The sequence below is a fragment of the Apteryx rowi genome, unplaced genomic scaffold (genome assembly GCF_003343035.1).
Source record: "Apteryx rowi isolate R43461 unplaced genomic scaffold, aptRow1 scaffold_191, whole genome shotgun sequence".
NCBI classification, from domain to species: domain Eukaryota; kingdom Metazoa; phylum Chordata; class Aves; order Apterygiformes; family Apterygidae; genus Apteryx; species Apteryx rowi.
In genome coordinates this window covers 998,472-1,022,621 of record NW_020448208.1, presented here as the reverse complement: position 1 = coordinate 1,022,621, position 24,150 = coordinate 998,472, and the positions used below count along the sequence as shown (strand labels likewise).

Below are 24,150 nucleotides of genomic sequence, written 5' to 3'. Positions count from 1 at the left end.
ATTGAGACAATATATGTGACCCTCATCTCTACCAGCCCTCATTTTCTCAAATTGTAATTTCCATGTTCCTTGTCAAATAACCTACTGTGAAATGATCTAAAAATTATATATATATATATATATTTTTTTTATGAATGTAAAAGTAAAGTCTCCTTCCCCCAGGTAGCATTACTATGGAAGATTTGCTCTCTGTTTTGCCATTTGGAGGTCGTTTTGATCTGGTAAAGTTAAAAGGCTCCACTCTGAAAGAAGCTTTTGAGCATAGTGTGCGCAGATATGGGACAGGAACCGGAGAGTTGCTACAGGTTGGAGGTATGTATGTTTTCTTCCTTCCTCTTCTGTTTTCCAAAACAACCATCCACAACCAACAACCATTCCAAAGCCTCTGTTGGCCTTGTTTGTATTTATATGTGGAAGGTCATGTTGCACTGCCCCTTTAAGAATAAAAATGAAATTGGCAATACAGCCTCATATACACTAGTTTTGTGCATTGTATATGCCAGCTGACAATGACATTATCTTCTGCGTGCTTAGCTGAGCTGCACAAGCCCTGCAATACATAGGCTGTCACTGTTCCATACCCACAGACTGGTTTCCCAGTTGTTTCAGTAACCTGTTATGGCAGCAAGTAACTAGGGGGAAGATATATTCCTGTAGAGCTGTAACACTGTTTCTGCAACCCAGCAAACTCCTGTTTTCAGCTCTTCACTGACACCCTACCTGAAACCCTGGACTGAATTTCTCTGCCAGCTATTGCCAGTTGTCAGTTTATCAAAATGATATGCCATTGTCTAATGACTGCTGAATTGGTGAGTGTTAGTCCAAGTGTGTTCCAGTAAGTTTCTAAATATGTTAGGGATGAACATTAAATATAAAAAACTTGCACATTTCTTGGAAACACAGCTCCCTAGATATTGATCCAGATTGTGCTAGGCTACAGTCATGTTTATGCCTGCACTCTCTCTGATACAGTGTGGATTTCATTGTTTATTTAGCAGAAAAACTTCAATGGCAGAGATCAAGGCCTTTTCCCACTCCATATCTGTCCCCTGGTGATGAGGGCACTGTCCTGGAGATGGGATCTAGAACCCGCCACAGGCCAAGGACAGAACCCAAGTCTCTGACACACTTGGCAAGTGCTCTCACTACTAAGTTACCATGTTCTTAGTTACCATTAAGATAAAATAAATAAAATTCTTTTAACAGTAAGGAGGGGGAAAAAAAAGTAGTGGCTCTGGAAAGGGTTCAGGACATAAAATTTAGAGCAAGGAAACCAGGGTAGGAAGGTCCTTTATGTTGCTTTTGGGGTAGCTTCAGTGGCTTCCTGATCTCGGGTCCTAACTCTCCCCAAGCTTTGAATGAGGAGGGTTCACAACTAGAAATGTGAATTCTCCTATGGTGGTTAGAAACCATAGCATTCAGCCCTGGTTTAGCTTTGTTTTTTTCAGAGCAGTACCTGTTATCCATAATAGCTGCTAGGTTAGGGTGACTGGCTTTAAAAGAAATCATTTCAACCTACAAGATAATGGAAAGAAAAAGCATATGACAAGATGACAGAAATAAGAGAAGATGCTTTTATCTGCAGCATCCTAATCCAGTCAATGACTAGTGATTTCTTTCTGTGGAACAGTAACAAGGGAATAGATGATTAGATAAGTAATTGAGGTGGTATAGTACTTTGCAATTCCCTTAATTCATGTTTTTCTTGGATAAAAGCTGGTTTGTGTGGAAAGAATGAGCATGAATTGTTATCACTCAGAACAATACAACTTTGCAGTCACAGAAACTAATGTAAAGAAACAATTAGAGGATAGTTTGCCTTTAGCCCTAAGCATTCAATAGGCTCTGCATAAAATGGCATTCAAACATGTGTTTTCCTAGGCATCCACGTGGTCTATGATCTCTCCAAAGCCCCAGGAAGCAGAGTTGTTAGCATAGAAGTGCTCTGTACAACCTGTAGAGTCCCAGCCTATGTACCACTCCATATGGATAAAATATACAATGTGACTCTTCCATCCTATTTGTTATTTGGTGGAGATGATTATCATATGCTGAAAGACAAGAATCTGGGATACAGTAAAGGTAAGTATGGGCACTCACAGAGTAGCAGAATAGCAATTCTTAAATGTTAAAAGATCTTTTGTAGTACTAGCCTTGGGTTTTCTTTTTATTGAATAGATTAAATTTGCTTCTTATCTGACTGCCTAGGACTATGAGTTTTGATTTTTGGTTCTATAGGATGCTTCAACTTTAAAATTGATTCTCACAAGTGGGATTGATGTTTTTGAATTTGATTTAAAAATGAATGTATACCTGAATCTTGTAAGGTTTCTGGGGGGTGGGATGGGGAGCAGTGTAGCTTGGAGTAAATTTCTGTTTATGCAGAAATAAATTTGCATAGAAAGAAATCATTGGGAATAATGAAGGGGAATAGCTTGAAAAGTTCTGGTAGAATCTTTCTAGTATATCAGAGGGGCAAAACTATAATTACTTTTAAGATGGAGGTGATGCATTGTGGGATTGTAAGCTTGGATCAGAAAGGGCCAAGACAGTTGGATACAGTGCCTCAAGGTTCTTTCCACTTACGTAGCTAGACAGTATTTTGGCAGAACAGGCACATGGCAGAACATAGCCTAGAAATTCCTTCTAAAAAGTATAGGTGCAAGTGATAACTTTTTCTAGATCTATAGCACTCTATCCAAAATGTGTGGTTAAATTAGGTTTTGAGGCTGGGAGACTTATCTCATTCTACCTGAATCTGATGGGAAATTACTATTTTAACAGAGAGAAACAAGCAAACAAAAGCCTGATTATGCAAAGAGAATTCTTTTTTTTTCAGTAAAATACAAGTTGCTACCAAAAATTCTGGCCACAAACCACCACAGATGTTTATCTGCACATAAGAAACAACTCTCTGCATTCCCACACACTGTCCGGATGGCAGCCTGTCTGATTCAGGAGAACAGAACAGCAAAGAGTAGCAAAAGCAGTTCTCACTTAGAGACTTGAACTCAAACTGCAACAATTTAAAGAAACTAAAGTTTGCTGTAGAACTTGGTTGCTGCAGAAAATACTATAATTTTCTTTGTTTGTTTGTTTAGGTGAACCTGATATTGAGGTTGTTTCCCGTTATCTTGACAGAATGAAAAGAGTTTATCCAGCACTTGAAGGTCGAATAAAATTTTCTGCTGGAAGTCTTATCCAAGGAAGTCTTACCCTGATTACTGTATTGTTCTCTATAACATTCTTGCACATTTAATTTTTGCTTGTGATGTTTGTTTTCTTTTGGAGGAAGGCAGGAAGAGAGTGCTGAGGAAGAAGAGAACTTCTCTTTTCTTACACATTACAATAAACAAGTGCTTCAGTTTCTGCATAGAATCAGCAATAGCCCAAGCAATTGTCCCTAATCAGGTAAATCTGCTGAAGCATGCTATGCAAAATGAAGGGGCAGAATTCATGACTTTTCATAGTTTGTTTGCACCTGCTGTTTGAGACTCACATAACCCATAATTCAGAAGCAGCAAAGTATTAGTGAATACTAATTCTCCATCCAGAACTCATCACTGACCAAAGTGGCATCATCTTAATTTGTCAAATTCTTCTTGCAGCTTAGACAATGAGTTGATGATTCCAGTAATTTAAACAACCTTCTAGGAGTAGGTGTATTACTGGTGTTTATCTCCCCTCTCTGTTTATCTCCACTCACTGTTTAAGCTTTCAAGCTAATACTTCTACTTTGCTTCAAGTCATATTTGTCTTACCTACAGCAATGCCTGGAAGAGATAGATTCAGTGTTATTAAAATCATGAGGTCCATTTATGTGCAATTAAAAAAGTTTGTCCATATTATTTTAAGATGCAGCAGCTCACTTGTGTTTTACATTGACAAAGGATACAATGAAAGCTTCATTTGATTTTGATGAATTTTGATTTGGCACAAATCAAGCATGTATAACTTCACCACTTAATATGACCAATTTAAGGGCCGTATCTTGAGGGAGTACAAAGTATCTAAGTTGATATTTATATGAGACAATTCTGAAAATTATTATTGCAACAACTGCCATGAGATTTCTAGATTAGTGCCAACAATAAAGATGCTCAATTTTATACCTTATTCCAAAAACCAAAGCACAGGACTCCTGACCATTACCCAGTATCAGCAACATTCAGAGAGAATGTCAGCTACACACATTGATTCCTGCAACGCTGTGGAATCCTTTGGAAGCTGCCCAGTAATGGAGCTTTTTATAGCATAACCAGGCTTTATCATCATTATAACTTTTGAGTTATAATTTTGAGTTAGCCTGTTTCTCTACAGAAAGGCTGCATTTTACAATACATAGTTTTAAGAGGCAGGTTAATGAGTATAAAACCAGAAATAGGATGTACATTTTCTGACACTTTATCAAGAAGGGGTAGACCTATAAATGAGTGTGAGTATTGATATTTTTGTAAGACCATTCAAATTCAGAATCTTGTAATCCATATATTGTTTATTGCTGTATTAAACTGATTAGAAATGTTTTGAATAAACTTATTTTGATTTTCTGGAAAGCAAACTACACTCCTTCAGAGCCCAGCTACTTAGCTCTTGAATTCACTGTACCTCAGATTACATGAAGGTGTAAATTAAGATAAACATTTAATAAGAAAGGGAATATTCAGTATGCTTAATTTCAAGACTTAATTAGTTTCCAAGTAAATTCAAGGGCTGCGCATGAAGTGAGTTGGACTACATAGTTTTATTAGCTAAGCTGTGTTGGAACAGGCACATTTGTGCCTCAAAGTACTTGTAGGTGGGAGACAAGTAACAACTGCACTTGACACACTACTGGGTATAACATGGCATTGATGATTTTTCAATACCAGCCCCTAATGGTCTTAAGTCACAGAAGAATATTCCTGCAAACACCATAATACAGTAGCAGAGACTACATTTATGGACCAAGGTGTACCTGCACATCTTTGTTTTAAAAAGTAGTTACAAAGACTCCTTCAGCATACCCAGAGATAAATAACATTTTTACCTTCCCTTGACAAAGAAAAGGTCAACAGCAGCAATATAAATAAAGCAAGTTGTGTTGACAAAAAAATCCACTAATGCTGTGTTAGAATAGTATACTCTGGTCTGTCTGCAGAAGGGAAAAAGTCTCAGGGAAAGTCTGTTAAAGTATCTCTGTATTGTTCTGTAAGTAAAACTTGTTACAAATCCATGCACAAAAGCCCTTTTTAAAGTCTCTTTTATAAAGTCTAGGGCCAACATGTTAAGATTTACGGGGGGGGGGGAACTTCCACGCATTTTTTATCTAATCAATTTTTAGAAAATACTAACAGATTCACATCCCCTTCTCTAAGCCACTAAAGAGGATGTCCGGGGAAAAAAAGAACCCAAACCACAAACCCAGATAAGAAATAGCAGAAAAATAAAAGCTAAGGTAAAAGTAAAAAAAACACTTCACACCCATTGCTATTTTAAAAGTGCTTTAAATTTCAAGGTCAGGTGCTAAATAAACTAAACAATTATTACATGTGCTGTATTTTCCATGCTCATGGAAAGCATGAAGGCCAAAGATAATTTCTGAGATGATTTGTATGTAATAGATTCAATCACATTTCTTTAAATAAATGATTAAGATTTGTCAAGACATTTAAAAACACCTTCATGGAAGCATTTCACAACTTCTTCCAAACAATTTTTCTAAATATCCTTTAAGGAAGACAACAGTTGTAAGCATATGTAGGCTGGTCTCCCAGCAGTCTTATTTCGTATCACCCTGTACTTTCTCATGCAGAGATTTCTGGGAAACAAATTTGACTTTTACTGATAACAGCTAAAAAAAATTTTAAATAAAAAGTACAAATGTATTATTTAATTGTAACTGGTATTAAATTTTAATGTCTTTATTAAATAAAGAGGTTTTTAGAACTTAATTTATGATATTTACAAGAAAATATGCAATGCAAGGCTAAAATGTCACATATACATTATGTTAGTGCACAGCAGAAGTTCCTACTAGGTGTTCAGCAAGGTCCCCACATTCACATCCAAGGTGACACAGAGCTAGCTTCCTTCAGACCCTGTCAAATGGTAGTTGAGAAAAATTTGACTTACTAAGAATGAAAATGCATGTCTACATAGAAACAACTGAGTTGAGCTGCAGTGATTAATATTTGAAAACATTCACTAGAAACCAGAGAGAACAGAAAGGAAAGCTAGTGCTTTCAGGATTTTAATACTATTTCTTAAAGTAGGTATTTTCTTCTTTCTCTAGAAGTTTTTCCCTCCCTGTTCCTAACTGCTAAATATGCTTTTCTGAACAAGTAATTTTCTGCTCTGAAAGCACTGCCATGGTATTTTTCAACGGTATTTCTTTCCTTCCTCTGCTAGGAATGCTTTTCCTGTCTCGGCTGTCCCTTTTCCTTTTATCTCGTCTGAACAGGCTTCCAAGAGAGTGGCTGTATATTGTATCACAAGCAAAATTTATATAATAATGTCTTCCACCTCTTATCCTTAGAACCTGTATACTTATGCAGGCTGCAGTTACATACAGCACATCTGAAATGATCTGCTGTATATCCATAATGATAAGTGTAGCCAATATAACTTCAAGACGTCAGATCTAATGAGTAACAGCTAATAAGAACAGATAAATGGCTACCACATGACATTATCTAGAAGCATCTTTATAAAACATGCAAATTCTTAAAACATACTTAAAGCTTTGGTTTTTGACCATTTCATACCATCTTTTCAAGAACAAAATATCAGTATTGTAGTTTTTTGAACACATGACAATGCTTCAAAAAGCATTCTTGAAAATCATCTTGTACATCCCATTCTTATCCCTGTGGAAAGCAGGCTGACATCCCCACCAACAGAAAATTTTTCATTTCTCCCATTACTATTTCTGTTGCTGAAGAAGCAGTGCAAAGAAAATCRTAAGTGAATCATAAGTGAAGGGTTTTTTTTTTAATATCTGGTTAGGTAGCAAACATTTCCTGCTTACCATGAAAACTAAACTGCAAACTTACCATGAAAAACTTTATGAAGGTTTTATGTATATAAGTACAAATATCTGATGGATAATGTACACAATAAGCATTTATATAGCATGTGAATTCTTTCTCCTTTATCTGGATAGAGAATGTTAACATTGCGGTGACCAAATTTAGTGAAGAAACCCCCTGCGAAATATATTCAAGAAAAATCCTGAAGCTCAACCTGAAATTTGTGTGCAGAATTTACCTTCTAAAGACAACAAATGCAGGAAATAGAATGCAGGTAATCAATCAAAAAGAAAGGCACAGCCATCCTGACAACTGATTGCTCTCTGCCCAATTCTGCTGGAGGGTACTGGCTCTGAACCCCAGCCTGAGGACATGTTAGACAAATGGGCCTAAATGGATCTGGAAAAACTTCATTAGCAGCAAAAATGTAAATAATTCAAATTTCAAAGATTTCAACAGATTAGTGAAATACAAATTCTCCAAAAAAATTAAACTTATTACAAGGAATCAAGAGCAAAAATGCACCAATGACCAGAGTCACTAGTAGCTTGAAGAATTTATCTACAACTCTTGGTCTTCGCACATACCTTACTGAGCTCTGGAAAGAGTTCTTGAATCCCAATGTCCAATAGAACATAAGTTAACTAAAACAAAATAAAGTAAATGTTAGAGAAGAGTCTTAGTCAGCCATTAAGAACACTAAGGCAACGCTATTGCTTTTTATTTTTTTACTCTGAATGAGAACTTGCTCCTTTATCAAATACTGTGCCAAATGCAAGTTTCTCAAGTGTGGCAAGTTACCTGTTTGTTGAGCACTGGTTGCTGCATTCCATCAAACAGAAGCCTGATGCCTTCGTATTTAGCCTCTTCCCCAATGCACTTGCCTATTAAATCTAGATGAGATATCACCAACAGATACACAAGTCATTAGGAAGCACTGCAAAGCAGCTATACTATGCAGCTATAGTATAGCAGCTGGTTTGAGTAGACATAAAAATAACTCCATAATTCCATTTCAGTGCATTTTTCTTGAACACCAGTAATAAATAAATAAATGTTTTAAAAGAAAATAGTTAAAATTTTATCCTCCTTAAGTGGTAAAAACACTCATTTGGTAAAACGGACATACATTTGGTAAACCAAATACAAGTTTTTTCCTCCTCTTTCCCCTTTTTTTATTTCACGGCTGCATAGCTAAGTCATTATTACATTTTTTAAAATATCAATTTATTGTCCTTTTGCTTTGTTTAATAAACTATAAGCTGGGATTTTTTTTAATTACTTTCTGAATAATGTGGAATAACCTGGGCCCCTTTTCCCTAAGTTATAAAGTGTAAGCAGAGCTCAGGTTAAGCTGCTGGCTTCACAGTATTTCTGTGCCTCTCCCCAATCTCCCCCTACCACCACCACTTTTTTTTTTTTTTTTTTTTTTTTTTTTAAACTCAGCCTTCATCTTCATCCAGGTAAACTATAAACTATAAACTATAAAATTTAGGTGCATACTAAAGATGAACAAATCATGGTTTTAAGTACATTTCTAGAGCTCTTGCTTTTCAACATATTTTTGTTAATCACTGCACTACAACCTTACTCAGCAACAGTTAATTACAGGACAAACTGAAATCTTGCTTTTTTTTTTTTTAAACACATAAGTAGCAGTATTTTAGTCATCTCTAAAACCTCAGCAGTATAAAGTATTATTTGATTTAGAAAGCTAACATTGCTTCATTTGGACTATGTGTCTGCTTGAACAATTAACCATACTTATATGAAAAGTCATGAAATACAGAACCTGGAATGTATCTCATCATTTCTTCAAAAGTCTGCTTTGCGCGCTTCTGTTTATCCTGGAGAGAGCGAGGTTCAGTATTCTCACAGAACACGGCATCTGCAAAGAGACATTGAAGAAACTGTCTTTAGGCAGCTATATATATCATATATATATATCATATATATATGTTTTGGATTATGGCTTCGAAGTTGAGCTTCTTCTCCATATGAGCCTAACTGGAGGTAAATTCTAGTCTCACCAGTTAATAGTCTCATGTCTTTTGATCACATTAGCCAGATCAAATCCAGAATATCCCCCTGTTTGGGGGACAATAATCTTTTTGCCAATTTGTTTCCATTCTTTCTCTATTTTTAAAGCATTATCTTACAGGTTTGATTCAATCCTACTTTATGTTAGTTATAGTCTCTTTACTTACAAATTCCCTTGCACTTCCAGAGGTATAAGGAGTAATTATACCTTACCCTAGAGCACTGTCTGGAATTGTCAAAAATTTCAGATTCACCTAAGACTGAAAAATCAAAAATTGTTGTTCATTAGAAACATTAGGCACTCAATTTTGTTATTAGGCACTAAAAGCTTACTCCTTTCCTTTTTATTTTTATTTATTTATTTGTTTACCTTTCACAAAATCTCTTTTTGGATTGAAATGGTCAGAGCTGGTCTTGGTTCTAGAGCTCTGACCGGATGTGCTATTTAGTTTAGACTGTGGTCAGATAAGTGTTTCTTTACAGTTGTGAGGTGAGGTCATTTTTCATCTCCTTCCCCTTCCCTTATTTGAAGGTCAAAAACACTCAAGAGAGTAAGACTGTGATGCAAGGTGCAAATGAAAATCAATTTAAAGAAAGCATGAAACATTTGCTCTACTGAACAACCCTTATTCTCTTTTTCTTGTCCTCTGCAAACCTTAGCAAATTACTGTTCACAATCCTTTATTCTCTAGTAAGTCATCATTAACAGCCAGCACGGCTAACATCCTTCAGCAGCTTGAACTTTTGGGATTTTTTTGTCTACTTGATTTCTAGAACTACCTTGGCTTTAGTTAAGTATTATGAAGTTTGGAGAGTACCTGGAAACTCTCCAAAACCAGAAGGGATTTCAAAATATCAAACAAAAGCAGCACATTTACAGCAAAGATGTAACCTTTACTAACCTCTCAGCAGTGTTATCAAAGAAACCAAACGGTGCTCCTGAAATAGTTGTTCTAACTTATAATGCAGATAATAGTCTGTGTACAGTTCCAATGTGTTTTTGAAAAGAATTCTTCCTCCCATCAAGAGGTGATGCAGCCAGTCAGGAATGCGAAAAACTACCCTACCTGCAAAGTTACGGTAACACACACATTTACAAGATTCTCCTAACAGTAATGACAAAGGAATCACTTATTCAAAAAAAAAAAAAAAAAAAAAAAGCAAACAAGCGAATAGTATTTTTATTATTTGTGCAACTCTGAAAAATGCACAATGTTCCAGCTTACTTAATAAAAACAGTAAAGGAAATATTTGGTAATTGGTGTCCAGAGTGTACAAGCAGCCTAGGCACACAGGAGAAGGGAAGGGACCTCTATGCCCATAAGTTCATACTCTGAGACGCAGAAAGGTATATAAGAAAACAGCATCTTAGCACAGCAATAATATCTTTTAAAGAATGACTATGTTCCTAACTTATATAGTTCAGCACTTGCAAGCTTAACAATATACAAGAGTGCTACAATAGAATTTTATTTCTTACCAAAGAACCTGAACTTCATATTTGCCATGAAATATAAAAATAATTAAGAAAAATCACTTCTTACCAACAAACATTAAGTAGTCATAGACTCCTTCTACAGTCATCATTTCCATAAAGTAGTTCTGATTTTGTCGTCTTTCTGTGTTCTCAGAACGGTTTGCATTGTTCTTGAATAGATCATTGAAAAGCTAAAAACAGAAATGTAATACTGAAACCATTGCATTCAAAGGCAAAAGAATAACAGCAGGTTTTTTTTAATTAGAAATAGCTAAGATTTTTTTCAGAGAACTTTCAAAGAACTAATGGGTTTTCCATTATATTAATTTTTTTTTTTAAAGAAGCTGTTCACTTTCCACAGAGAAAAAAATTGTCAGATGTTGTCAAGATACCCAGCAATCAAAATACCTGCATTCCGAATGCAGCAGCAGTGCTACAGAGACATTAATTCATAAGCCCTTTTGATACCGTCATCTTCACCCATATAGACTCCTTTATTTTAGGCTTTGATTCCTTCGATGTACCCTGTTCTGTTAATGAGGGGTATAACGGACCCGAGTCCTTGTCAGCCCTAAGTCATGACATCCAAGCTTTCCTAAAATATCCTGTTGGTTTCCATTTTGAAATAAATACATCAGGTTCTAGACAAAGCATTTCAACTTTTATACACGAAAAAAAACACAAACAAAAAAAACAAAAAAACTTTTCCTGAGCTTGACTGTTTATAACAAAAGCTTTATGCATCCTAAGTTACCAAAGTTCTGGGTGTCTTTTCATTTTTCCAGAGAAATTAAAGTCTTTTCCTAGTACTAATGATGGACAGATGTACTTTTGCTTCTCATAGGTTTAGTTTTAATATATACAGGAATTACTGATTTTAGCAAGCTTTAATGTGCTGAATCTATTTATTCCTCTAGACCACAAAATTCAAACAAAAAAATCCCGCTGATCTTTTCTCCAACTCAGTGAAGGAGGTCACAGATAAGTGTGTCCAGCTGGTAGCAAGGCTGAGCATGTGTTCCCAATAGGCACACGCACAGCACACACACTAATACCTACACACACAGCTGGCCACACAGATCAACACAGACAGATCAACTCATGCAAATACAGATACCACCAATGGCCTCATCCTGTTCCCCTCTCTGGTTGATCAGGATGAAAGCCCAGTGGAATATGTATACATATAGGTACATATACACATATATACAAATATGGATCCCTCCAGTCACTGGCTGAAGTTATGCAGTAATTCAGTGCTTGCAAAAGGGAGAGCCTAAAGAAGTGCAAATCAAAACCTGAGTCAGTAGCAGTAGCTGCCCCGGACCACTGGTCTCTCTGTGCCTCACGCACAGACCCGCAGACAGGTGGATCTCTGGTAGCTGGTCCAGACTTATGGCTCCACCAGTTGCCAACCCCCAGGCCCCGCGGTCCCCCCRGTAGCTGGCTGCACCTCCTGGACCCTCTGGGAGCCACTCACAGGCCCTCTGCTCTCGCAGTACCTGGCCCAGATCTACAGCTGCTTCGATACCTGGCTCCCAAGCCATTTATCCTACTCGTCGGCCAGCCTGGCTCGGTGTTTGCTAGCGCTCACACGCTGACGCACGTGCCACACAACACACGCTTCCTCCAGGCTCTCCAGCTGCTGGCACTCTGGGCTCATGGCCCCTGGCCAGGGGCTGGCACATACAGACCCCTCGCTCACCCCGTCTCTCTGGTGGTGGGCGCCCCAGGCACACGGGCCCCTTTGACCCATGGTCCCCCATGCCAGTGGCTGGCACTTAGACCTCCAGACACACATGCACACAGGAGAGAGCCCCACACCCAGGAAAACAAGTAGAAACAGAGTTTAATGAGAAGACAGGACAGGCTGGGGGGGATCAGGCGCAGGGCATGGCCAGACAAGCGTACTGACCAGCAGCCTGGTTACTTGCAACCAGCCCCTGTTATCTTTTTATTTACCTGTTGCTCCCAACCCACCTTGATTTCTCCCTTTCCCTGTCTTTGGTTCTTCCTCTAAACTTCACATTATAAGTCTTGTACAATCCCAAGATGTTCTTCCTTTGCATCCTGTAATGAATCCAATACCCAACGGCAGTTATCCCCGCACCCCAAACTGTGGGCTCTGGCAGTTGGAAAGGAGGAATCCTCTGAGCCCTGAAACCCTCCAGACTCATCAATCCCCAACAGCAGCAATTAGCTTATTTTATATTTTCCTCAAAATGGAGCATCTAAGGATCGGAAAGAATTTATGCAAAAAACTGATATATTATGGAAAAAAGCTTAAGAGTTTATGCCAAGCTCCTAACAAAAAATATCCCAGGGCCAGAAGCGAAAACAATGTAATTACAGTATTGCCTAGACTGAGAAGACTCCTAATCACACAGAAAAGAATTTTCTGTAGCATTCCCAATTTAAAAATAGTTCCAAGGAACGACTAGTAATTTACTTATACCTGGTTTACTTTGAAAAGTGTAATTCTCTCTGTAAGAGATAAAGCCATAAAACATCTGCATCACAACAGGCTCTAAATCATGCAAGTGTCTAAGCAGAATGCTCCCCATTTTCAGGAAAAATTGGACTAGGAAATCTGACATCACTCAGGTTTTGACTTGCACTTCTTTAGGCCCCCCTCTTTTGTAAGCACTGAATTACTGGCATTATTTTTACAAAGTTCACTCAGATCAAACAATACTAAGCTATTACATAAATTACATGAAGGAGCAAATATGGTTAATGTATTAGTTGCTGACTGGTATCCAGGAAAGTAACAAAGCCAAAAAAGAAGAGATAATTAATCATGCCTACTGTATGCAAGTTTGCCTGGTATGTTGTTTAAAGAATGCTATGTAAACTGAAGTCTACACACCCCCTCAGTACTGAAGCTAGGACATTGGAAGATTGTAGTTGAATTAGTGGGACTTAAACAAGTGTCACTGATTCTTTAGATACCCTCACAAGCTGACAAAGGTGATGCATACTGTGACAACTCAAAGTAACCCATTGTACAATGTAGATAAAGTTTCAGAGTCCATACAACCCAAATTAAATCATTAACAGCAGTCCAACGGGTGATGTATAAAAAATAAGATGACTATCTTAGGGTAAAGCTTTTTGATCTCCAGAAGTTATTTTAACTCTCACTGCAAACTAGGAGTGGTTTAAATATCTTTCAAATATGGTATGTACCTCTGCACACAGATAATGTCTTGCACCTTAAGTATAATGGTTCCTTGTTCTTTGACAGGCTTTGAAAGCTTGTTCTCTCTTGCACATGGCATTTCAGAAAGCAACAGTTCATCAATTTCTGCCAAGGTTACTGAGCCTGAACACTTTTTATAAAGCATATACTTTGTACTGTTCCAGTGTAAGTGTGTACTCTACAGTCACTAACAATGCACGTTGGAAGCATGCAGCAGCCACAACACAATGAGACATTACATCTCTAATATTTTGTACTTTCCAGTTTTTCAGCTCAGAGGAAAGTGGAAAAAAAATTGGATATATAGTACAAGAGTGGAGATTATACTCAGTAATTTAGATAAATATAAGCACATGATTTTGCCTTTAAATGTTTTTAAATTTTTAAATGCCAATGTTTAAATGTTTGTTTTAAATGTTTCTGCTCATTTTAAAATTTGAGACATGATATAATGCTCACTGTTGTAATTACACTAAAAAAGACAAGCAAGACAAACTCCCATGTTATCAATACCAAGATCTTTAAGAGTAAACAGGAACTGTGATTATAACTCTGAAATATTTTTAAAATGGCTTTCAGGAGGGGAAATTCCATGTAAAGGTACTGGCTAATAATGGAAGTCAAGCTCTTGAAATTAATAAAACACAAAAGAAACCTTAAGAAAAAGACCAACATTAAGAAAACACAAAGAAAAAGACCGAAGAAAACTGTTGTACAACAGACTGACTATTCTACCTCAATGGAAGAAGCTAAAAAAATAAACCTGTGTTCTCACAGCAAGTGTCTAATAGAAAAAAAGACAGTTACTCAACTTGCAGTAAGTGCATATGCACAAATCGACACACACACATTCTGTAGTAGGTGTGAACTGCACAGGAACAATATAATTCTGAACAATATCCATAGCCAAAAGCATGAATATTCCAATTCTTTTTCTGCTCACTTGCACTAAAATACAGAAGACTATACCAAAATGGTAAGAAGAAAGAGTTTATGTAATGTCTGAACCACATCAGTTAGTGTATAGGAAAGCAACTGTGCTTTGCTCCACATAACTATGGATAAATATATACTATACTGTCAGTGGTTCAAAAACCGCTCCTATTGCTGTTGACAGGCCATTGCAAGCCAATGGAACAACGCCTTTGTACGCATATTTTGTCAATGTATGCATCAGCCAAAAACTCCTGACTGTTCTCGCGAGCCTGGCAAAAGTATGTTCTAAGACTAGCTGTTTACAGATAATCCGAATAGAAACAGAGCTGAGGAAAGACAGAAGTCTCGTCGGTGCCCTTAGATGGGGCAGCTACTGGGGGGGGAGGGGGGGGTGTTGTATTTTACCAGCAAGGTTGGCAAGTCTTTCTATCTGGTGAAGCTAATACAGGATAAAATCCAATTGCTATTGGCCGTACTGAGATTGGCTACCCACACTCATTAAGCATTTGTAACTAAGTCTTTCCACCAATATACCAGGAACATTCAAAAGGAAGAAGCGTGCAAAAATTCCTTCAGTCAGAGAAGTAGGCACATTTCTGATTAAACTTGGAGCTTTCATCTGCCCCGACAGACTTTCAGGCATTTTTTAGCCAGCCTGTTAATGAAGAGCTCGCCTGGGTGTACTCTGTTCATGGCGATAGAGCTGGCAGTGCAGGAGCCCAGCAACGTACACTGAGCACTAAGCACTCTTAACAGATTCCAGCACGTTGATACTGGAGTAAACAGATCTGCGTCAGATTAGGTATATGGGATTACAAGTGGCAATACAAGTATCAGCTGAAAATCTACTCCAGCATTTGACAAAAATTCTGTGGTCAACAATACTTTTGCTATGAGATTACATGTTCTTCTCAGAGATGGGCACTTAGAGAAAAAGTAGCCAGCATATCAATGCCCTGCCTTGCCTGCTTTTTCAGCATCTACAAAGAACAGTTGTGCTGCAACCTCATCCATCTTCTATCTCCTTTTTTTGCACTGCCTGTCATATATATTCACTGGCTCCATACAGGTAACTCACACAACGTCATTATTGGTACAAAAATTTTGCACACATATCCATCACTGACTATTGGGAATGGATGACTAGGCAGATGACCCTGAAGGATCCATTTAGGGCTACTGCACAGTGCTTATATAATCACTAATAAGTAACATGGTACAATAGGAGTGAAACTGCAGACTGAGGACCTGAAGTCTATGCTACATGAATTTTTTTTTTTCCTTTTTGGGGGGTAGGGGGTTACCTCAGTTTAGCTTTGGTCTGGTCCTTTGGACTGAACATCCCTTAGTGCCTGCATCCCTAGAGAGCATTTTCTATTTTAGTTCCATCTGAAGGAAACTCAGTTCATAAGCTCCAAAACAGCTCTCTGATATGAATCAAGAGGTAAGTGGAGATGCTCAGGAGATTTGCTTCCAAAATGCACCCCTATCCGAACTGAAATGGTAAGGCAGATGAAACCAGCGTGGCTTACAAATCAAATCCAAGAAGTGACAAAGTGTAAATGGGATGGTGCGCTGGTGCATGGCACAAAGTTTTTCCCAAGCATAGCATGACTTGGGAAAGAGAAAATTGGCTTCCAAAGGAGGCACAAACACCCCAATGGATCGGCAAGAAGGCTGAATTTCACAGCGTGCATGGGAACACTCAGTAGAGGGCAGAACACAGCATAACTTGGGTTATCAGGCTTCTGATAATTACTGTGGTTGTGACTGTGTGTGTGCTGCCTGAACTGAGAGATGGCAACTTCATGAGACAGCAGTCAGCCCATCAATGCCTTGTACATACACACCTCTGCTGGTCAAAATTTGTAGTGTAATTTGAGCATAAACAGATCTAAGAATACTGAGTATCTGGATCATAGCACTGTCTTCCAGCATCAAAGCAAAGTGTCTTGAGTGCCCATCATTAAATAATAAACATATCTCTGTAGGATATACTAAAGGTTGAAGCTTTCCTTGTATTTAAAGCAAATAAGTCCCATAACAAACAAAGATTTCTTAAGAAATTCTAAGATACACATAGAACCAATTAGTTATTCATAAACTATGAAACTAGGATAAAGTTGTTTAAAAAAACAGTGAACTTCAACTCTTGCAATAGACGGTCAGAAGGAATAGATGAGCTAGAGTTAGCCTCATCTTTTTATGTCCTCTGCACAAAAACATATGTTACATGACATAAGCACATACTACAGGTTTGCCAACATTGCTGGGAATACGTCTTGACTCAGACTGTGCAAACCATGTCTCCAGTGGAGTGCATACATGCACAGTGAGTCAGTCAGTGGTGATTAGGAGTTTCCCCCACAACACTATTTCTGAAAATGAGGTATGGAAAACATAAGCCAAGCCAGTAAAGATCTAAACTTAGTCTAAAAAACCTCAGAATTCCAAAGTGAAAACTGCAGCGTGGACAGTTGTTTTCTTTCCTGGGATCACCAAGGCTGAAAAAAATTGGCAAGACCTCATTTCAGAGCCGGAATTTCTGCTCGTGTTCTTTTATGAGAATAACATACTGATGCTTCAGAGAACGAGTTTATATTTTAATTGAGCAATGCCATATAGTTTTTTTTTAAATCTTTTACAAATCCAAAATGGTTTTGAACACCACTTTAAACAATTATTTTTGATCTTTTAAAGAATTCTTTCAAGCAAAGAACTCTGTTTTCATAGGAACTTGTCAAAGTGCAAAGCTTGCTGCTCATTTTCTTTAAGTATGGTAAATGCATTAAAATACTAATGTTAGTACTTCTTAGCAGATTATCAGTATAGTAGAAAATTAACTGATTGTTCATACTATGCTGTAGCTGTCCGCTGTTTTATAAAAAACATCTGAAGAATTATGCATGCACTGTTTCTAGCTCAAGTCAAAAACTCTACACCTGATTTTTAAAACTACTGATACACTTATACTCCATTGAATAGACAGCTACAGCAGAGTATCTCAACCTTGAAAAAACTGTTCAAGGTAAGAAAGGACTTGAAATACAGTCTACTAATTTTGTGTGTGTGCACACGCATGTGCAAGCGTGCGCACGCACACACGCAGGTAAACTAACACTACAATATTGGCTGTAGTAATTTACACTTCAGGTTTAGAACATGAAATCTAATCTAATTAATATATCTAACTGCTATTGTATTTAATCAGCATAAAAGTCTTGCAGTTGCAAATTTTGTAAATGTCTTAATACTGTAAAAAGAGCCGTACTGGTGGAGATAAAAAGGTCCATTTTTTCAATGGCCCATCATCAACAAGAACTATAAATGGCTGCTGGGGTAACAGCAAGAAGAGAGCAAGCACATGAGGTACTTTCCAGTAATACTTGCCCAGCCTCCAACTATTTTCAACTCAAGAGAATTCAAGAGCTGCATGCAGTTTCTCTGTAGGTATTCACTCTGAATATATTTCCTTTTTGTGAATTTGTCCAGTCTCACCTCACAGCTGTTTAAGCTTCTAGTATTCACGTCACCTTTTGGCAAGGAGTTCCACAGATCTACTAACCAACTGCAAAAACACTCATCTTCTGTTTTGAACCTGGCTCCTACCAGCTTCATTTAGTGCCCCTCTATTCTTGCACCGGAAGAGACAGGAAATAATCTTTATCTCCTTGTCCTCATGCTATGCATTATTCTTTAGACTGTGATCATACATATCCCTGATTTATCACTTTTTCAGACTGAAGCGTCCTAGCTGACTTAGTCCACTTTCAACTCCTCTTCTCAAAGCAAATGACATAGTGGAAAAGTGTATCGTACTGAGTGTTCTTTTGCAATATATTATACCTCAAGCGTACACAGCTTAAATGACCGGTCCAAAATCATTCCAACTCTGTAACAGGGAAATAAAAGGACCTTGGATTTCCAAAATCCTAGTCCAGGAACATTAATGCTCCTCTGTGAATTCCACAAAGACATTAATGATCTAAAACAGTAACACAGAAATTTAAAGACCAATCTCTCGTTAAAGCCCTTGAAGCTAATGGAAGCTTTTCCAATAAGTTTACCAAGCTCTAGCCACAAATGCAGGTGGATTAAGAAGGGAACTACCTTTTACTAAAAGGAGCTAAAAAGTCAGAATGGAAGCACTGGGCTTTGCCAGTAAAAATGTCAGAGAGCACAACTGTAGTTAAGACTTATTACACAAAACGGGCATCAATGAACTGTACACAAACATTTCATTAAAGGCAGATAAACAGGTACCACCATTTTGACAATTTTGGCTTATAGCCCTTTGACAACCCTTTTAAACACTGAAGTTCTTCAAAAAGGAAGTTGCCTTATGGTATTAAAACATTCCCCATTTTACATCTTTGCTTTCCCTCTTCTTTTCTCAGTATTTCCCAGGCTCTCTATTCCATTTCCTCACCTCCAAATCCAATCAGAATTAAAAAAAAACAAGTCAAAAAACTCATTCACTCTAAGATGTATACAAGAAAAAGGGAAAGTTCTCTGCATGTCCATTCCTTCTCTTGTATGAAAATATAAGACAAAAATAGTTAAGCTGTTCTATTTATGGCTTTTTCAGTTTATTCCTTGCATCTTCAGATTAAGGTCAATTTTCTCCACTTCTGTAAAGTGGAGAAGGAAGAAGATTTACTGTACCTTCTTGTTGTTTTCAGAAGTTGGACTGAGAATGGTAAGTTCTGGCCTACTTGGTTTAGGCTTGGGAGATTCACAGGAGTTGATAAAGTTCATGATGAATGGCTCCAAATGCTGACCTTTCTGAAATAAGATATACAGTGAGTGACCTGTCAGTTATATAACTATGGGGCTTGGGGGGGGGGGTGGAAATCTCCCCACACAACTGAGTTTCCAAACAAATTTTTGATTAGCCTGTAAGTTAGTAAGCTGGTAAAAGTAGTCATTGAAGTTAAAAAGTTGGCAACCTGAAAGACCTACTCACCTCTTTAATCAGCTTTCCTGGAACAGATTTTATAATTTTACCTATAATTAAGAACAAAAAAAGCCCTTCTGTTATCACTGCCTGATATTTAAGATAGCACAGCTAATAACTCTTTCCATCTTTCTTCCATTTTTACATCTTTTATGTTGGCCATTCAGACTTTAAGCTCTTTAGGGCAAGGACCACCTCTCTGTATAAAACTTTATAAATATTTGTTGAGACTTCTTAATATAACAGCAACATATCATGACAAATTACTAAGCTACAATAAGCAAAAGACTTCCTGCTCTACCACATTTTGCGTGCTTACTGTCTAGTACTTCATTGAAAATAATGCAATAGTTTAAAAAAATGTAGCTTTTAAGTTGGCATATAAAGTTATGAAAATAAAGTTTTCTACATATCCAGCTTTTAAGTAACTGAGTGCTTAGTACTTTGCAACAAAAGATGCTTAAAATATGAAAATTATACAGATGATTATCCGATTATTTAAAAAACAAAGTACCCTAGGTCTGCCTTTGTTATTTTTCTACAGGCTTAAAAATAATAGCTATATCTCCATTTGTACAACTGGATGGCACTGGTGGTTAGATAAGAAATTCTGAGAGGCGTCTTAGGGAGAGGGAGACAAGTTACCAAAGGAGATGTAAGCAGAGCAACACGCTCAGGCTTAAATGTATCTTCACCCAAGATAAGGATTATTTTCAATTATAGGCACCAGCATAGGCACAGTTTACTCAGTGTCTAATTTCCTCATCCTTCATAAACATTTATCACAGAAGCTGCCACAAAAATTCAGATTCTCCTCTTGCCTGAAAAGATCAGCTAGTCTGGAGAGACTCAGGAATCATGCAGTCTTGAAAATACTCGTAAGCAAAGATTTACAAATTGGACAGGCTACAGCTGTGGTCCTAAAAAGCAGCTCTTCTGTATTGATCAGGCTATCAAAATATGACATAGTAACTTTGAATGCTGAAGAGTGAGAGTGTCCAGGTTTAGTTTCATTTTAACCGCTACAGTTACAATAATGTTTTTCTTACCTACATGTAAACACTAGATTTGGAACTTTCATATGTAAGTATGTACATAGGAATGATCAAATTATAATAATAAAATTATTCATTCTCACAAAAAGTCCTTCTGAAATGTTGAAACTTATTAAAATGACATTATAGGAGGAGAGGGAAGCACTGGCTCTCTAGCATAGTGTCAGATATGAGATGCCTTCCCTTAAATGCTCTAGTTATATAAGCTGTCTTGAACAATGTGCAGTTGCACCAACAGGGGAGGTTTTTGTTTGAAACAAAACCAAACCCTTTAACTGGAGGATGACCACGGAAATCTCGTTCAACAATTTGCTAGCGTACTAACAGCATGACGGCCCCAGCAAGCTCACCCAACGACCAGGAGAACCACAAATGCAATAGCCCAGTTCATTAACAGCTTTCCTGGACCACTCTAGTGCCAGAAGCAAAGTGCTGTAACTACATCATGACAGAACTGCCACAAGGTAAACACTGTCAGCTCAGGCACACTGTCATGTGAAAGCTACATTCACAGCCAAACTCTAAATTCACATTGCAGTCCACTTTTTAGATTCACCCCCAAGAATGGCATTAGGCCTCAAGAACTTCTCAATTGTTTTTTCAACAGGTCCATTTGGACCTGTCTCAAATTCTGTAAAGTAGCTCATGTTAAAAGAGGTCCTAACACTAGTTAAAACTAAAAATATTAAATATTGCAATTTTCAGATTAAGTTAAACAGATTTTAATCAACTAAGATCCAAAGGTAGATTAAACTAAGACACTGTTTAAATCATCATTAAAAAAACAGACAGCTGTAAAAAATGACTGGCTCATCCAGACTGGAGTTGTACCAATGCTATAAATCTTCTTGAACTACAAAATTTGGTAGAGAAATCTTATCACCTTGTTTGCTGACACAAAGGTTCAAAAGCAACCACTTAATTCCCCCCCCGCCCCCCGTCATATCAAAATGTCCTTTTCCTTCGAGGAAAAAATACCAGCATATCTTGCTCCCTGAGCTATGATTTTAACAGCTGGAAGGAGCAGAGTTGTTATTTCCAAATCCAGATCCTTACACAAGAGTCCATCTATACATTACTACTTTCATTCAATCACAGTATCTATAGCAATACCATTTGTCGCACAAACCAGCATATTACATACCAAGATTGACATCAGGCAACATTTTATCAAGAAACTGGGTCTCTCCTCCATTAGGAGACAGGAAGTCAGCTAAAAGCTGGCTGTTACTTAGTTCTGGATGTTGCAGAAGTTTCTTTGAGGTACAAGAAAAGAAAGAGAAGTTTAAGTACTTTAAAAACAATCTTTAAAATCAGTTTCGCTACAGCAACAAGAGACATTTACAAAGCATTATGTTACTATAGATATTAAGTGTCTTTTGCAAAATATTTACCAGTTTTCAGTCACATGAAACTTCAACCATAAGTTTCATTTGTTCACATGAACCATTTTTATAACCCTTCAAGTTACTTGGGGGGAAAAAAAACCACTTAGAAACATTCATTTATTAGTTTTGTATCATTAGTTTTATTAATATGCTCTCCTCCAGAAGTTTGTTTCATACCTGCAGATATTCCTGAAACTCCTCCCTCTTGGATTTTAAGAACTCATAGTTCTTGGGGCCAATGATTCTCTTTGAAGGAAGCTGAGCATCTGGAAACGTACCTAATAAAGGTATCAAGAGATTTAATTATTCTTGAAGCAAAACAGACACTGTTTTCGTTATTTTAAATTTCAGCTCAGTACTGAGAGGTAGTCTAAGCAGTGGGAAAGTGGCTTTCCAGAAGATGGGGAACATACCATGAAATTCTGTTAGCTTTGACTCAAGCACATAAAATTCAAGGTATCTCCTGTAGACAGACCAGTGTTCAGGTTCATGCCCAACTGAGGGGAAAAAAAAATAAAACAGCAAAAACATGTTAATGTGTTAAAAAAAAAAAAAACTGGCATCAGCAAGGAAGTTATCATCTCCTTTAGTGGATCCCTAAATTCTAAGCAATGGACCACTTTATAACTTTAGAATTCATTAGGGATGACTATGCTACATCTCTTTTTGAACATTTAACCGATAAGTTACAGAAATATTACTTGTTGAATACAGTTCCTTGCACCATCAGCTTGAACCCTGATCATTCTTCTTCCTGAAACATATCACTAAATAACTCTTAAAGACTTTCTGCTTGTTGTGGAAGTGTTAGTTTCACTAATGTAATTCCACGCAGACCTAGGATGATGTTATTCTTTCCACTCAACAGGGATGTAATGCTATCTAGACACTGATAAACTACCGGTAAGCCAGAATGTTTCTTGAGTACGAAAACATTTTAATTTGTATAAGTAGTACATTTAAAGGTTACAGAAAAAGCTATTTATTTGACGGTATTCCAAGCCAGGAAATTTTTGCATGTCAAACCACATACCTAAAATGTATTCACTACTAACAGCATTATTAATATGACTACATTTTTGAAACTAAAATGATGTTCAAAGTAGGTGAATAAAAAAAAATAGGCCAGATGTTCATTAATATGAGTCACAGGATCTTTTTTTCCTGGAAAGAGGGTAATTCCCAAGCTTTGGTGTGAAGCCTAAATGAAACTGATTCATTTTGAGGAGTCATTCCCAAGTTGCAAATAATACATTTCAAACACATTTCCCCAGAATTTTTAACTCATTATTTCAAAATCAGAAAAGCATGCGTGTACAACACACATTTTATTTATCCACAATGTTGCATACCTGCCCTTCTGTCATTTCTCTCTACATCAATACAGAAGACAGGAATTCTCTCCTTTCTGTCTTTTTTTTCCAAGGAAGGATCTTCAAAGAAATCTACATATGGGATGCTGATTTTCCACGCAGCAAGGTTGCGGGGTGTATTTGGAGTACTAACAGCCTCCTCAGGAGAATCATCTTCCATTACCATAACACCTTCCTCAATCTGTAAAGATTTAAACATCAAATCTACAGTTCTATTTTCAATTGGTTTAGTGTACCTTTGCAAATCATACCTATGATAATGAAACATAAACGAGTCTTTGTAAATGAAGTATGCGCTCAAGCTTACTGACTGAGTACTAAAAGAAAAAGAAAACTTTTTCTTAATGGAGAAATGAGGTGGAAAAATTACTGGTTTAGGTCTATTGTAGATTAATTTGAAATGAGCAACTTTTAATGAAATGTGAAAAAATATATAGCATAATCAACTTCCATATCTGATACTTCACAATAAAAAAAAAAAAGATAAAGGTATTGCAAGATGCACATGGGAGACTGCGTTCCAGACAGACTACCTAAGTGGCTCCTGTAGGTAGCCAGCTTGAGTCCAGCATAGATCTAGCTATACTGCATTTTCCAGCCTACTTGGACAAGACTGAAGATGTGAGCTTACCAGACAAGGCACAACAGCTCTCTGAGCACATTGAGACAGAAGCCAACGGTGTACCAAACTAACAGATCTCCCATCCCTGGA

At 37.2% G+C, this 24,150-nt stretch overlaps 2 protein-coding genes across 9 annotated transcripts in view; one reads left to right on the top strand and one right to left on the bottom strand.

Annotated features, from left to right (window-relative positions):
* The window catches only part of NT5E (5'-nucleotidase ecto), a 28,300-nt gene extending 23,018 nt beyond the window's left edge, over positions 1-5,282 (top strand). For both annotated transcript variants that reach the window (XM_026062699.1, XM_026062698.1), the window contains exons 7-9: positions 163-312; positions 1,882-2,082; positions 3,102-5,282. In XM_026062699.1, the coding sequence (XP_025918484.1) occupies positions 163-312; positions 1,882-2,082; positions 3,102-3,259 (509 nt within the window). In that variant the 3' untranslated portion in view covers positions 3,260-5,282. The remainder of the gene's footprint in view (positions 1-162; positions 313-1,881; positions 2,083-3,101) is intronic.
* A 184-nt stretch (positions 5,283-5,466) lies between these two features.
* The window catches only part of SNX14 (sorting nexin 14), a 59,697-nt gene continuing 41,013 nt past the window's right edge, over positions 5,467-24,150 (bottom strand). For 4 of the 7 annotated variants that reach the window (XM_026062683.1, XM_026062682.1, XM_026062686.1 and 1 more), the window contains 12 exons: positions 23,418-23,619; positions 22,479-22,562; positions 22,243-22,343; positions 21,822-21,933; positions 19,632-19,672; positions 19,331-19,450; positions 10,595-10,718; positions 9,953-10,117; positions 8,803-8,898; positions 7,812-7,903; positions 7,598-7,654; positions 5,877-6,080 (listed from right to left, as the gene is read on the bottom strand). In XM_026062683.1, coding sequence (XP_025918468.1) covers positions 6,042-6,080; positions 7,598-7,654; positions 7,812-7,903; positions 8,803-8,898; positions 9,953-10,117; positions 10,595-10,718; positions 19,331-19,450; positions 19,632-19,672; positions 21,822-21,933; positions 22,243-22,343; positions 22,479-22,562; positions 23,418-23,619 — 1,233 coding nt within the window. In that variant the 3' untranslated portion in view covers positions 5,877-6,041. Of the gene's footprint in view, positions 6,081-7,597; positions 7,655-7,811; positions 7,904-8,802; positions 8,899-9,952; positions 10,118-10,594; positions 10,719-19,330; positions 19,451-19,631; positions 19,673-21,821; positions 21,934-22,242; positions 22,344-22,478; positions 22,563-23,417; positions 23,620-24,150 lie in introns of all 7 variants that reach the window. The other 3 variants (XM_026062684.1, XM_026062685.1, XM_026062681.1) reach the window with 2 other exon arrangements.